The 15778-nt window shown below is 39.1% G+C and overlaps 1 protein-coding gene across 1 annotated transcript in view; it reads left to right on the forward strand.

The window, feature by feature from the left end:
- Positions 1–13972: 13972 nt before the first annotated feature.
- srrm1.L (serine and arginine repetitive matrix 1 L homeolog) overlaps positions 13973–15778 on the forward strand; it is a gene marked incomplete at its 3' end in the record, with an annotated part of 35481 nt that continues 33675 nt past the window's right edge. Inside the window, 1 exon segment of the mRNA NM_001137574.1 lies at positions 13973–14029. Coding sequence (NP_001131046.1) covers positions 14009–14029 — 21 coding nt within the window.

Raw genomic sequence — 15778 nt, forward strand, 5'->3', positions numbered from 1 at the left:
CCCCCTTAGATGTGCTCCTCAGTGCCCACTAGGTGGATGCACTAAGCTGTAAATATCAGTTACCCATATCTTTTATGCAAAGGGAATTTAGTGCCCTGTATTGAAAAGGGTTAGCTACTATTTAAAAGAGTGTGATCTGATTCTACACTTGCATATATCCCAGACCTGAACCCCAGTCAACAAGCACATATGGGTGTGGTGTTTATGTGTCCACATAATATCCCACCTAAGGGCAATAGCACAAAATAGCTCTCGTTTTTGCTCATTTACCAAGCACATGTCCATGGCACAACTGCGCTCTGCACCCCATGCCAGATTCAAAATGTCTGAATGATGCTCAGATTAGGAAGTGGGATTTGGGACACCTATGTGCCTCAGCCACACTCTCTCATTCAAGGGGAGGAGGCGGAGGTCTTTGCGAGCTTTTCTGGATGCAGGGTTCAAATATGCAAAACACAGTTTAGTGTGTAGTAGCATATTGCATATAGCATAAACTATACCCCCACAATGAACACTTAAGCAACAGACAGTTTGCATCATATTAAGTGGCATATTAAAAAATCTTACCAAATTGGTCTATATGTTTAAGTAAATCTTGCCCTTTTACATCTCTTGTCTTGAGCCACCATTTCGTGACGGTCTCTGTGCTGCCTCAGAGATCACCTGACCAGAAATACCACAACACTTACTGTAACAGGAAGAAGTGTGGAAGCAAAAGACAGAACTCTGTCTGTTAATTGGCTCATGTGACCTAACAAGTATGGTTTGTTGGTATGTTTGTGTGCACAGTGAATCGTACGATCCCAAGGGGCGGCCCTTATTTTTTAAAATGGCAATTTTCTATTTATGATTACCCAATGGCACATACTACTAGAAAAGTATATTATTATGAAAATGGTTTATTTACATAAAGCAGGGTTTTACATATGAGCTGTTTTATGCAATATCTTTTTTTGGAGACCTACATTGTTTGGCGGGTATCGTTTTCCTTTAAGAATTATATTGCTTCATTATACATTTTACACAGGGACTAAGTTTTACCTGCAACTTACTTGCTGTTTACAAAGTATATATATATATATCTATATATATATATATTTCATACACAAATTATATGTATTATCAACAAATATATATTAGCATATTAGAAGCCACCTCCTAGTTGGAAGGTGACTTGGAAAATGACTTGGCCTTCAGCCTTAAAAAATTCCTATAAAACATAAAATGAACTGAAAAGCTGCTATGAGTAGACCATTTTATAACAAACTGAAAATAAACTAGGTCAACTACCCATATAAACACTTCGAGCTGACTCCAGTTTAGTGACCTTTCCTCCTGGTGTGCACTAGCATCCTCCAACAGGAGCCCATCTGAGCAATCTACATAGTACAGTATCTAGTGGTGATAAGTCTAAAGCAACCAGACTTTCTGAAAATGTTTTACCACTTCTCAGTCTTAACAAAATGACCACTTGCCTCAATAAGGATTATGGTACCATTGTGGCTGTTCATACTTTCACACCTGTGCTCCTTAGTGAGGCCAGAATGGTTGGATGGCTGTACAGTCAAAAACAAAATATTTAGAAGAAAAAGGATCATTGCCAGGATATTGATTCCTGACATACAGATGGTCTTTAAAAAAAATGTGTCAGTATCCCTTGAGGTATAATTGATGTCAGTCTGCACTTGTTTGGTTTACTGTTACTATATAATTAGCAGGCATTAACATGTACAAAAATGATGTTAAACAAGTAATCATCCAGTTCCCAAAGTACATACTGTACATACAGTTTCAGTGCAAACAAAGGCTGCACATTTTATTGATATGAAAAAACTCAGGCTGTTTCACTATGTGCACTTTCTAAAGCTTAAAGAAAACAGTGTAATTCTACAGATATCAAATAGAAAGGTGGGGACCTTTTTAAACATTGCAGAACTCCATCCTGAATCAAAGAAAGGCCTATTCAAAGTTACACAAACCCACACATTCGATTTTAATGAAAACCAAATCTTTTTCATTCTAGTGTTTTCTTTGCCCAGATTTCTTGGGGAATGCAGTTGATTGAAGGAATTTGACTGTGCTTTCTCACATTCAACATATTTTATGACGTTGCAAATGTAACATATTAACCCTATCTTAAAATTTTAAGCTAAGATGCTTCAAGTATGGTTGGTTATTAGATGTAAGGAAACCTCACATTTACCAGCTCTGCAGCAGGAATCTCTACAGTAAAGCCAGCAACACAGATTTCCCACAAACCAGTGTCACCTGTTCATCAGTTGGGTATACATATATGTTTGTTTGTTTGTTTGTGTGTGTATGATGAGTGAATTTTTTGGCCAACTGTGGATTCATGGCAAAATTCCTCACTTTACCATCTGCGTATATACCCTGGTATACTTTGGGGACATGGGTCTGTCACTTGCAGCACTGGTTGACCTCACACGTACCTTTGGGATAATTTATGGGCTCAAGATTAGTACAACTAAGTCAGTGTTGTTCTTAGTTGATGAACAACACAATCAAGAGTCATTACTGTCATGCCCCATACAGGTAGTTAATAGTTCCAGACCCAGAATGTTTATACTTTAATTCAGTGGACCCAGAATAAATTCAAGGCCTGAGGCATTGTCCAATTCTTATCCCCAAAGCAGTTTTCACCAATATCAGCTCACTCTTCACTAAATTTATCTGAGGTACCTCAAGAGCAGAACTATACCTCACCATTTTGATGAGACTAGAAGACAGGGGGGAACAGGCCTTACCTGATACATATTTATACTACTTAGCAGCACAGCTGACTCATATCTTGACCATGATGCACCAAGGCATCTCCCCCCCACTGTACCAACCATGGGCGGTGAACACAAGAAACACAGGACCGCCTTGGCAGGCCCTTCTTGTCAAAAAAACGCATAAAGAAACATTACCACTGGTCCTTCTGCAGAGCAAAGTGCTACGCTCTGTCCATAGTATAATCACCTATAACCAGCATGTACCACAGATGCCCCTATGAGGAAACACTGAATTTCCACAGCTAGCATCACTTAACCCCCTAGGGTGTGGCTTACACTAAACCTCAATAATATTGGGGATGTGTGGGATACCGAAAAACCAATTTGGAGCAGGCACTCAAAGAAGGCAAACTTCCACCAGGCCAATAGTTCAAAGTGAAGAAAGTTTATTGTGTTCACAGCCTTATGCGTTTCGTGTCATAAACACTTAATCATAGGCTAACCTTTCAGAGCCATGCCTCTCTGTCCGCTCCCCGTGCTGAGGGCTCAGGGCGGTGCACCTGGGCCACTTCCCCTTTGTGGTGAGTAATTATTTACTTTTGGAGACCCTAATACCATAGCTGTATCATTGATGTGTGGGATACCAACCAAATCATGTCCCTAGAGTGTTTGCATACCTCTAGACAACTACCCCTGGCTTACCCAGTGGCTGACCTACCACAGGCTTAAAATTACATTCAAGGAGCACTAAAACAAATGTATTAAATATGACTGAAAGTCATTTATCATATGCATAGACCCTTGCTATAGGCCTGAACATAATATAATATAAACATACAATATATAGCGGTTTCACACATAAAATATTTGGTACATATAAACAAACAGCAAAGGTGTTTCAGCTATGTATGTCCCCTTACTTCCTAATGTGTTGTGCATATTGGGTACTTTATCTTGTGTTTTTTTGGAGGAGATGTACCCTTAGTGCAGATGCCAGCTACCCTGAGTGCTGAGACTAGTTTCCTGCTCTGGGGTCATCTGCTGTCTGGATTTAATAAACTTTGTTACTGGGAGATCTTTCCTTGTAGGACATTCTGTGAATTTATTGATCCTAGTGTTAATTGTTTTCAGTGGCTCAGAGAAAGATTGAAATTTGACCTAGTCACTTGTAATAGGGCAAATATCTCCTGTGTCGTACCCATTGTTCACCCTTGATGTACCACCAACCTTTTGTGTGGGGAAAACCTTCAGTGAAACACACGATGCAGAGAGTTGCAGTTAAAACACATTCTCTTTATTGTCATGGCCTTTCGCACTTCACAGGGCTTGATCTCCTTGCTTCCCTTAACTGTAAACTGCCATGGGGGAACACACATTCACAGGCACCCCTCTCCAGACCTTGCCTTTCCTCTTATGCCCTTGCTTTTGGGATTCCTGCTGGGAACACTATGCCCACTAACTCCTAGCATGGGCCATAGCTGCCCATGCTAGTTACCTTGCTCTCTTACACTTCCTAGAGCATACTGTTACACCACTAGACCTCACACTATCTAGGCTCAGCAACTCTTCCAGGAGATAACTCTACTGTTGCAGAGCCCACTGCTTTCTTCCCACAATGCATCTCTAATGTAACTTCCTGAAACCTTCCCTTAAATAGCTTACTATTCTTCACCCACTGGGGTCTTACTTATAACAGCTGCCTGGTAGATCTAAGAACAGCACTCAATAGTAAAAACTCATGTCCCACTGAGACACATTCAGTTACATTGAGAAGGAAAACAGCAGCCTGCCAGAAAGGATTTCTCTCCTAGGGGTATATTTATCAAAGAGTGAAGTTAATAGTGAAGTTCCGCGACTAGAGTGAAATTCCATTTCTATGGGATTTTTATAGGCGTATTTATCAAAGGGTGAACTTTCACTTTCACCCATTGATAAATACGCCTTTCAAAATCCCATAGAAATGAATTGAGAGCTGTGGAATTTCACTCTAGTGGCGGAACTTCACTCTTTGATAAATTTACCCCCTAAAGTTTAGGCACAAGTCACATGACTGGGGGCAGCTGGGAAATTGACAAAATGTCTAGCCCCATGTCAGATTTCAAAATTGAATATATAAAAATCTGTTTGCTCTTTTGAGAAATGGATTTCAGTGCAGAAGTCTGCTGGAGTAGCACTATTAACTGATGCGTTTTGAATGACAGGATCCCTTTAACCTTTTTGAAAACATAATTTCAAGCAACTTTGCAATATACATCAATTAAAAAATATGCAGACTTTTCATGATTTTTAATGGTTTCTGACAGTTCCCTGAACCTAGCCCCCTGCTCTTCTGCTGATCTCTCTGACTACTTTGCTGAGCTGTTTGACTACTGTTACTTTGTATCAATGGGCATCTGTCCTTAGCCTACATCCTCCAAACCCCACAATTCCCTACACATGTGATTTCAATAAGGAACAACAGTACAATGCATTGTGGGTTATGTAGTTCCTGCACGCTGTCTGTAAGCTGAGGAGTAGTTGTTACAATTTGTAACATCAGTGTTTAGTCCCTCCTTCCCTGCCAGGATTTCAAATGATGCAGAAAGAAAAGAACTGTTAACCGCTGGATTTTAGCATAGAAAATGGCATTTATTCATACTTTTTGAAGAAACAGGTAACTGTGATGGGTATAGTAGGGGTTTCTGTGTTATGTGGGCCTCATTATCAAATTTTAGTTTGGAAGCCAGAGTTCCCCTTTACACATTTATATTAAACCATTAACATTTTACCTTATTACACACTTATAGTAGATTGGTCTAGTCACATCAGTAGATTGTATTTAAAAGGGTTGTTCACCTTCCAAACACTTTTTTTTCAATTCAGTTGTTTTTAGATTTTTCCCCAGAAATAAAGACTTATTTAAATTACTTTCCATTATTTATTTTCTACTGTTTTTCCAAACTGTAAGTTTAAAGTTGAATGTTCCTGTCTCTGGTGTTTGAGTCTGGCAGCTCAGTAATTCAGGCGCAGACTCTAAACTGTTACAATTTTGCAACATTTAGTTGATACATTTCTCAGCAGCATCTCTGGAGTATGAGCAACTATTGTATCAATTGTAAAAGCTGCCTGTAATGTAAAGGGACAAAGATAAGAAATGTATCAACTGAATGTATCCATTTAGAACAGTTTACAGGGTCAGTGACCCCCCTCCCAGAGCTGCTTCAAAAAGTGAAAATATACCCTTTATAATTCAAAATTAGAAAAACTTTCACACATAGAAAATAGAAAGTCATTGGAAAAAGTCATTATTTCTAGTGATCTATCTGAAAACAACCAGTTGTTTGAAGGTGAACCACCTCTTTAAAGAGGTGACAAGTAATTGCTAATATCTTTTTGGTTGCTATCTGCTATTGCACCTGGGTCGTCTTTTCTTACATATATGGGTAAATTCTGTAAGTGAGTGACAGAAATGTGCGATAGAGAAGCCATTAGAAACCCACTATGCTCTCTTGGGGTAATCTTGGCTTACTATATATTGCTTTGTAAGTTCAAAGGAATGATAGTTACCCCACCCCCACTTCCCACCATGTTCTTTCCTAATGACTGCCTGTATAAGGAGTGCACAGTGATTGTATTAGGACTTATTTTGCTATCTGTTTCTTTATTAAAGTAATAAACATTCATTTACACAGTGGGGCATATGCTTTCCTGTGAATTTAAAAAAGTCCTCACATTTTTATCTGCTGGTTAGCTAATTAAAGGACCAGTAACATTAAAAAAAAATTCACTAACACAAATTTTACTTTAAAAAAGCAAAGTCTTTATTAAGAAATAACTTACAGAAACTCTGCTTCCTGTCTTCTACGGAAAAGGCGAAAGAGCGACCATCCATTGAGCGGCGCTTGATTTCTCCTCCCTGGCTCTCTTCTTCCTGATCCTTTAGCTGACACATTCTGTGCTTTCTGTAGCGCAGCGGCGCTTCCAGCATGAACTTTCTGTGGATCTGAGGTGCCATTGTTCCTATGGAGCCACAATCTCTCTCTCACTGCTGCACAGGCTCAGGCACTGCTCCCCAAAGCCTTGCTCACGGGCTCCAGCCGCGGTGCAATTACCAACACCCCCCCGAGGTGCCTTCTGCAGCAGCAGCAGTAGCTCAGTGGTGATAGACTGTCTTGCAAACAGTATTCTTTAAGGTGATTTTCATTTATGGTTTCAGATGTCCTGTATGGCTAATACTATTTCAATACTGCAATATTAAATGTTGATGGAGTATGTTAGTATGGTATTCTGTGCAGGAAGATTCTTATAATATCTTTTTCAATGTCTTAATCTGGCCATAGATGATTTCGTACAATTTTCTGACATTGTGTCCCAACATTTTTCGTACCATGGCGATTTGTCATTCAGTCGATCATCTGACAATATAAAGGGTGACTGTCACAACTATTTGTCAGTCATACGATTGCTGTCTTTCAATTATTAGCAAGAATATCACCTGGTTTGTTCTTTTTCCTACTTATTTTAATCTGAATGGTTAATGGTAGATCGTTCAGCCTGATATCGCCCACTTCAATTTTAAAAGCACTGAAAAATGTTAATACATGTATATTGGAAAGTTGCTTAGAATTAAGTTTTCTTTTATTGGGTAATTTTTGTTTTGGGGTTGACTTTCCCTTTAAGGTTGCTGGGAATTCAAGATCAAGAAAACAGACTATGGTTTGATATTCCATCTCCAGTTTATTATTACTATAAGGCAGCAGGAAAGACACATCATCTTGGTAGGCATCATGTTACTTAACTTGTTAAAACTGGTTCCTGTTCCATGCTTTTGGAACTTTATCCTCCTTGTAAACCAGATATGATCTCTACCATTGCCCTCCTAGAAAGCCACTACTCCTAATAGCAAACCCTAAAATATATATGTTGCTAAATGCACCCACTAACACCCAGTTAGTTCTGTTTCTAACACTGCCCAATATCTAAATTCTACTTGCCCATACATGAGCCCAATCTCACTACCACCCATGTTTTCCTGAGAAGCCTGATTCGGACTCTCCACATGCCCCCTAGTTAAGCTTAATTTTTTTGTTCCTCTTGCTTGTCCAGGATGCTTATCATCATCATTTCACATGCTTTTCTAGTAAGTGTAATATTAATGTCTGACTTGCCTATTATGGTGAGCCTATTATCACTGATTAGCAAGCTCTTTCTAAAGGAGAACTAAACCCCCCATACCAAAAAAAGCCCTCTCCCGGCCTCCACTGTGCACCTGAATGGAGCTGCAGGGCACCATCTTCTTTTTCTTCATATTCTTTCAGGACTCAACACAAATACAAAGACTGCGGGAGCATGCGCAGTTGGGCCAAGTCAGGAATCAGCTTCAACTGTTCATGCTCAAATTATATATCATATAATACAAAAGAGCCACAAATATCCTGTAAAGTATATTCATATAATACACAAGAGCCATGACTATATTGTAAATTATATCCTTATAATACACAAAAGATATGAATATCCTGTAAATGATAGCCTTATAAACGGTGAGTTCTGATGTCATCAGTTATAAACAGTGAGTTCTGATGTAATTTGTGTCACATGACTCACTGAAACTTGTGTATTATAATAAATAAAGTACCCCCAGTTGCAAAATATGAGGATATTAGAAGTCACCTTGGAGTTCCATGACCTGTATAAAAACACTCGGCCTTCAGCCTCGTGTTTTTATATGGTCATGAAACTCCTCGGTAACTTATAATATCCTTATATTTTACAAGAGGGGTACTTTATTCACTATATAATACACAAAAACCATGAATATCTTGTAAATGATATCCTTGTAAATGGAGAGTTCTGATGTCATCAGTTATAAACGGTGAGTTCTGATGTCATTTCTGTCACATGATTCACTGAAACTTGTGTGTTATAATAAATAAAGTACTCACAGTTACAAAATATGAGGATATTAGAAGTTACCTCTGAGTTCCTTTACCTTCAGCCTCGTGTTTTTATATGTTCATGAAACTCCTCGGTAACTTATAATATCCTTATATTTTACAAGAGGGTGTACTTTATTCACTATATAAACAGTACTTAGTGATGTAATTAATTAAAATCAGAGCTTAGTGGTGTCATTTCTGTCACATGACTCACTGAAACATGTGTATTATAATAAATAAAGTGCCCCCTATTACAAAATATAAGGATATAAGAAGTAGTGATGGGCGAATTTGCGCCGTTTCGCTTCGCCGAAAAATTAGCGAATTTCGCGAAACGGCGCCGGTGTCTCGTTTTTGACGCCGGCGCCCGTTTTTCGAAAAAAAAAATTTTGACACCGGCGAATTTTTCCGGCGAATTTTCGCAGGCATTTCGCGAATTTATTCGCTGGACGCGAATCGCGCAAATTCGCCGCGAATTCGCGCCTGGCGAATAAATTCGCCCATCACTAATAAGAAGTCACCTTGGAGTTCGATGACCTGTATAAAAACAGTCGGCCTTCAACCTCCATGCTTTTATATGGCCATGGAACTCCTCAGTAACTTATAAAATCCTTATATTTTACAATAGGGGGTACCTTATTCAATATATAAAATAATATATAAATATATAATATACTAAGGAGTCTGGATATTAACCCCATGTCTGGGTAGGTTTCCTTTGGGTTCCTCAGTTTCCTCCCACTCTCCAAAATACAAGCAGGTTAATTGGCTCCTGAAAGAATTGACCATTGTGTGTGAATGTGATAGGGTCCTTAGACTGTAAGCTTCATTTGGACAGGGACTGATGTGAATGATGTATAATCTCTGATTTATAAGCATTGTATGCATAGTTTACGGCTATATAAATACAAGGAAGTATTGCCTAGTCCTTTTTGGGACTTGTACTGATGCACAAAAAGCCCACAATTTGCACACAATTTTAGTAACAAATGAATGGGCATTTATCACAATAGTGGAAGGGACACATTTGAACTAAAGTATATTTAATAATTAGGGGCAGATTTACTAAGGGTCGAATATCGAGGGTTAATTAACCCTCGATATTCGACTAGGAACTAAAATCGTTCGACTTCGAATATCGAAGTCGAACGATTTAGCGCTAATCCTACGATCGAACGATCGAAGGATTATTCGTTCGATTGAACGATTAAATCCTTCGAATTGAACGATTCGAAGGATTTTAATACAACGATCGAAGGAATTTCCTTCGATCAAAAAAACGCTGGCAAGCCTATGGGGACCTTCCCCATAGGCTAACATTGACTTCGGTAGCTTTTAGCTGCCGAAGTAGGGGGTCGAAGTTTTTCTTAAAGAGACAGTACTTCGATTATCGAATGGTCGAATAGTCGAACGATTTTTAGTTCGAATCGTTCGATTCGAAGTCGAAGTAGTAGTCGAAGGTCGAAGTAGCCCATTCGATGGTCGAAGTAGCCCAAAAAACACTTTGAAATTCGAAGTTTTTTAATTCGAATCCTTCACTCGAGCTTTGTAAATCTGCCCCTTAGTGTCAACATGCACACAGCCATGCCTCCAGCTGAGGTGCATTTGCATGTGCGTGAATAAATAAGCACTTGGACCCATGGTGTATACTAGGGGGTAAAACTGAATGGTAAATAAAAAAGTTTACTTTTTAGTATTAAAAATGAGTATTGTAGAAATAAGCCCCAAATACACCAAAATACAGAAATAATTAAATGTCATCATCTGTGCATATGAAATGCATGAGACAGCATAAATTTTTGGCTATGTGGAATCTAATTATAGTGGTGTGCAGCTGTTTGTTTAAAAACATACTTATACAATTTAAAACTTTTGTTTGTTACCTTAGTCACCCAGCTAATTATTCATGTCTCACTGATACTACAGATACTTGTATACTCATGTTTATACAAGGTCCACACTCCACAGTAGTGTAAAATATTGAGTAAGTTTAGATGGGCTTTAGCTGGAGAAGAAGGACTAACCCTCACCTGAAATAGCTCATTGGGGAACTAGGACATTTTAAAAAAGCAATACTTTCATAAAGGACATGCCCAATGAAAAACTATTAAGGGAGAAGGGGAGGGACCATAGTTATAACCTATTTATTGCAATGCCATTTTTGGATCATTTTGTTGGGTCTCTCTTGACTAAATTGTCAGTTTCATTGATTAAATACACAAATGTTCTTATAATATCATGTAAAGAGAAATGAATATCACCTTAGTCCCTGCCTTCCTCACCCACACACTGTCCTGCAGGCTATGAAGGCACAGCATGAAATGCAGAAAAGGTGAAAGTTTTGTATACTGCACTTGTATCATTTTCACAGTGCTCACTAGGTGGCAGCAAATTCTAAGGTTGGGCTTTGTTTCTAACTCAAGCTCAGCCTTTATGTGATTGTAACTTCAGGAATTCAACATTTATGAACTATGCCAGCCAGGGTTGCCACCTTTTTTGGAAATACCGGTCATCCTATATTTTCATGGTTTTTCCCTATAAATAACATTGACATCAATGTTATCTTGAGTAGAACAAAAGATACCCCTTCTTTCTCAATCATAGTGTATTGAGAATAAGCTGAAGGAATCTATATTACAGCTTTGAGAAAGAACAAACTGGATAATTGTCCCCAATAGTAGTGTATCTTAAAATGAACTAACTGAATTATAATATCAAATTGATTGCCCACATATACAGAGCTCAATTACTTAGAGACCATGTGCTTGATATAAAGTGCTAGTGCAATAAATTTAGTAAATTCATTAACCTCCCCCCATAAGAGTTAAAGTGACTTAAGTGCTGTATTGATAAATGAAGTGGAGGTTAATTATAATTTGTGATTCATTAACAATTAATTAAGAACAATGATTCCAACTTAATATAGAAGGGGTTAACTAATGAGCCATTAATTAATAATAAAGCGATTGTGCCAATTAATGAAATCCCAATTCATCCAGCTAAATTGCTGTCATTGCTCAGATTCCATAGATAAAAGTCCCGTAGAAACTAACTGGTATTTTGCTACCTCGGGACCCCACAAAGATGGAGAAGTCAGCGCTTCTGTGACTGTGGTCTCAAATATGTTATCTTGTCTATCTGGTATAAGGAACTAACTTTCCTATAAAACCACAAATCACAGGGCGCTTAGGAGAGAAAACAGAATGAGTAGAAAAGTAGTTGTGATTTCTGAGCAAGGAGAAAAAGAGATCAACGCTTATGCGGATTCTCTTAAAAACACCCCCAAGGTTTAAGTTAAAATGGTATCAACTGATTCAAAAGTCGCGCCGACGCGCGTTTCGCAATAGCTTTTTCAAAGACAGAACATTGACATCAAGCAACATTTTTACCGGCCAGGCTGATAAATGCCAGCGCTGTCCAACGTCTGTGGAACAGGGGGCTGGAATTTTTCTGGCCTACGTGGTGGGGTGCCGATAATGTTAACTACTCACTTTTTTTAACCACAACCACTTTAAACCACACTCATGTTGCCATAAGAACTTGATGTCCACATTAGTGGTGATAGCACACAACAGAGGTCCCTGCTCTGTCTGTATATGTAAGAGGAAACACTGGCACTCAAGGCAATGAAATGCAGGGTTACCCCTTGCTGTTTATTCATGCGGAAGTGCAATGTTTCGGGGTGAGCCCCTTTATCAAGTTTGCCTCGAAACGTTACACTTCCATAAGAATAAACAGCAAGGGGTAGCCCTGCATTTCATTGCCTTGAGTGCCAGTGTTTCCTCTTTCGTTTACCTACCGGAGGTTGCCGTATCCTCCTACTCTGAGCACCAGACTATCCAGCAGAGGGTCTGTTAAGTGAGTGCACTGCTTCATCTCTTCTACTGTCTGTAAATGTGCAGTATAGTGATACTGTACAGCACCAGTGCAAATGAAAAACATAAGCGTATGCTTATGTTATTTGCAACATCTCAACAGAATTTTTCAGTGGTGAATTTTTGTCACAGTTTCACAAAAAAATCCGCTGATGGCTTAATGTAGAATTTTGTTATGAATCCATGTGTGGTAAAAAAATTCACTCATCACAAGCCTTTAGCTATGTTGTCCAGCATCCACATGTTCCCTGCAGTATAACAAATTTACAAACAAAGACCGCAAGCAAGGAAGAGTTGGGGTAATGTCCCCACAACACAAATGGGGCTCAAAAATTATGCCTTACGCCACTGCTCCGCAATTTCTCTACCCCTCTACTATCACCCATACTCTCTCTTTTACGTTCCTGTCTCTGTTGTTTCTGTATGGCAGCTCAGTAATCCAGGTGCAGATTCTTAACTACAATTTGCTACATTAATTGATACATTTCTGAACAGCACCTGTGGAATATTAGCAACTAGTGTATTGTTTATAACAGCTGCCTTTAATGAAACTCAGGGATTCTGCTCAGCAGGGTCAAATATAAGAAATGTATCAACTAAATGTATCAATTAAAACAGTTTACAGGGTCGGCGATCCCCTGCCAGAGCAGCTTAAGAAAAAAATAAGAAGGTGAAAAATTAAACTTTAATAGAACTTCAAATAGAAAATAGTAATTCAGGTTGAGATTCTAAACTGTTAAAACTTATTATATTAGTTGATACATTTCTCAGCAGCATTTCTGGAGTATTAGCAACTATTGTATCTTACAATTCTTACAGCTGCCTGCAATGAAACCCAGAGATTCCGCTCAGCAGGAACAAAGATAAGAAATGTATAAACTAAATATATCAATTTGCATCAGTTTACAGTCCCCCCCCCCCCCCCCCCAAAGCTGCTTTAGAAAAACTTAAGAAGGCGAAATAAGGGCCCAAAGTCATTTACTTCCAGTGTTGGGCTGGCCCACCAGGATACCAGGAAAACTCCTGGTGGGCCCAAGTGTCAGCAGGCTTCTAAGTATTTGGCCTATTTCATGGTTAATACCTACTTCTGTATGGGAACAGAGGGGCTAAATAGATAGAATAATAAAAAATAGAATATAAAGAAAAGACACTTGAAGAATAGAGGTTGAGTGAGGTTAGGAAGAGGAGAAATAGTTTGGAGAATGGGCTCCTGGACTAAGGTTTTCTGGTAGGCCCCTGGCACCCCAGTCCGACACTGTTTACTTCCCAGGTGCATAAAACATGTAAAACATATATTTCGCACAATTGCATCAAACTTTATTTATCCGAAACACGCATACATTTTCAATCGCGCAACTGACGTCACACTATCGCGCCGCCCCGTTGAGCACGTGACTATGAAACCCCTGCCCTCTTCCAGCGCGGTGGTTTGTGGGAAACCTGGCGCTGTACTGCGTGTGGAGAGAGCGAGGCAGGCAAAATGGACGCGGGATTTTTCCGCGTGAGTGTGGGGCCTTTGGTGAAATATGCGGATTGTTATGGGATGAGTTCGGGCTGGTTGTTTATGTGGTGTCCATGGTGCAGACGAAAGGCGGGAGGGGACTTAAGTTGTGTGGGCTCCGAAGCTGGTAATTTAGGTCGTGGCCTATACAATGGCTGAGGGTTCACCATAGTTGTGTGACGAACATGCATAGTGTTGCAGCCCACAGCACAAATGAGGGAAACTGCAGTGAGTGTTCCCCCACGTTATCTCTAAATTATATTCTAATGGATTGTGGAACGCGCGGGCTTCCTCCCTTTGGGTTCAAGTCTTATATACATATCCCCATAGTCGCTTAGAGAGTTGTACAAAGTTGCGATTTTCTGCTTTGGCTGTTGCTGACGAATACAGCATATTGGTTTATATGTTTGTTCAGCTGGAAAAGACACACGTTAAAGGTGTGGTGTCAATCTTCTCATCTAAACAACTACCACGAGGCCTAGTTTGCCTTCCCAGCTTCTCTTGTTACGTGATACATTGATATAAAACCTGTTACATTTGCTACTACTTTGCTGCTTTATTAGTCTTTAGTAGGCTGTGTCAAATTCTAGTTTTTCTTAGATTTAAACGCACTATTATGCTGTAGGAGTTTATTGGTGTTTAATAAGTTATTTTTAAAGGGGTTCACCTTCCAAACACTTATTTCAGCTCGGTTGTTTTTAGATTGTTCCCCAGAAATAAAGACTTTTTTTCAATCACTTTACAATAACTATTTTTTACAGTTTTTCCAAAATCTAAGTTTAAAGTTGAATGTTCCTGTCTTTGATGTTTGAGTCTGGCAGCTCAGTAATTCAGGCGCAGACTCTAAACTGTTACAATTTTGCAACATTTAGTTGAAACATTTCTCAGCAGCATCTCTGGAGTATTTGCAACTATTGTATCAATTCTAACAGCTGCCTGTAATGAAACCCAGAGATTCTGCTTAGCAGGGGACAAAGATAAGAAATGTATTAACTAAAGCTGGCCATAGACGCAAAGATCCGATCGTACAAATCAATTACTTTCCTTTTCAATATTCGCAAAACGGTGACACATAAATAGTGTAATTGGAAAAAGTCGTTATTTCTGGTCTATCTGAAAACAACTAGTTGTTTAAAGGTGAACAAGGTCAACAAACTTTTAAAGTCATGGTTACAGATATACTTGGTTTATCCGCGCTATGGCATTTTCTCAGCAACTGACTGGTTGTCGTAGAAAGCCCTCTGTGGGTCCGGGCAATTGACATTGAAAGTAATGAGTGGTTCTTGGGATAGTAAATGCTTGCATTGTCCTGTTTGTTATTGTCCTAAGGTTCAGGGCCCTGTGGCTGAGAAATTCAATAACTAGCCCATTCTGTATAGTAATAGTTGCAAAATTAGTTGAGGGCTTGGGGGTGTTATAATAGGCTTACCCTCTGTACTAGTATAGGGGTGCTCAGCCTTTTTTTTCTTATTTATTTATTTTTTTACCAGTGAGCCACATTCAAATGTATAAAGTCGATGAGCAACACAAGCATGAAAATAGTTAACTATTGCAGGCGCATAACTACAGAGGCAGATGCAGAGCCTGCAGATGCTGGGTGGGCACAGAAGTTATAGGGGTCCAGTGAGGCCCTAACTCATACAATTTCAATACATATCGCTGAAACAGGTCAACCTATAGACATTTTGGGGGCCTGAAAAATAATTTGCTGTGGAGCCCAGTAATATTTAGTTATGTCACTAGCTATTT

The sequence above is a fragment of the Xenopus laevis genome, chromosome 2L (assembly GCF_017654675.1).
Source record: "Xenopus laevis strain J_2021 chromosome 2L, Xenopus_laevis_v10.1, whole genome shotgun sequence".
Lineage (NCBI taxonomy): Eukaryota > Metazoa > Chordata > Amphibia > Anura > Pipidae > Xenopus > Xenopus laevis.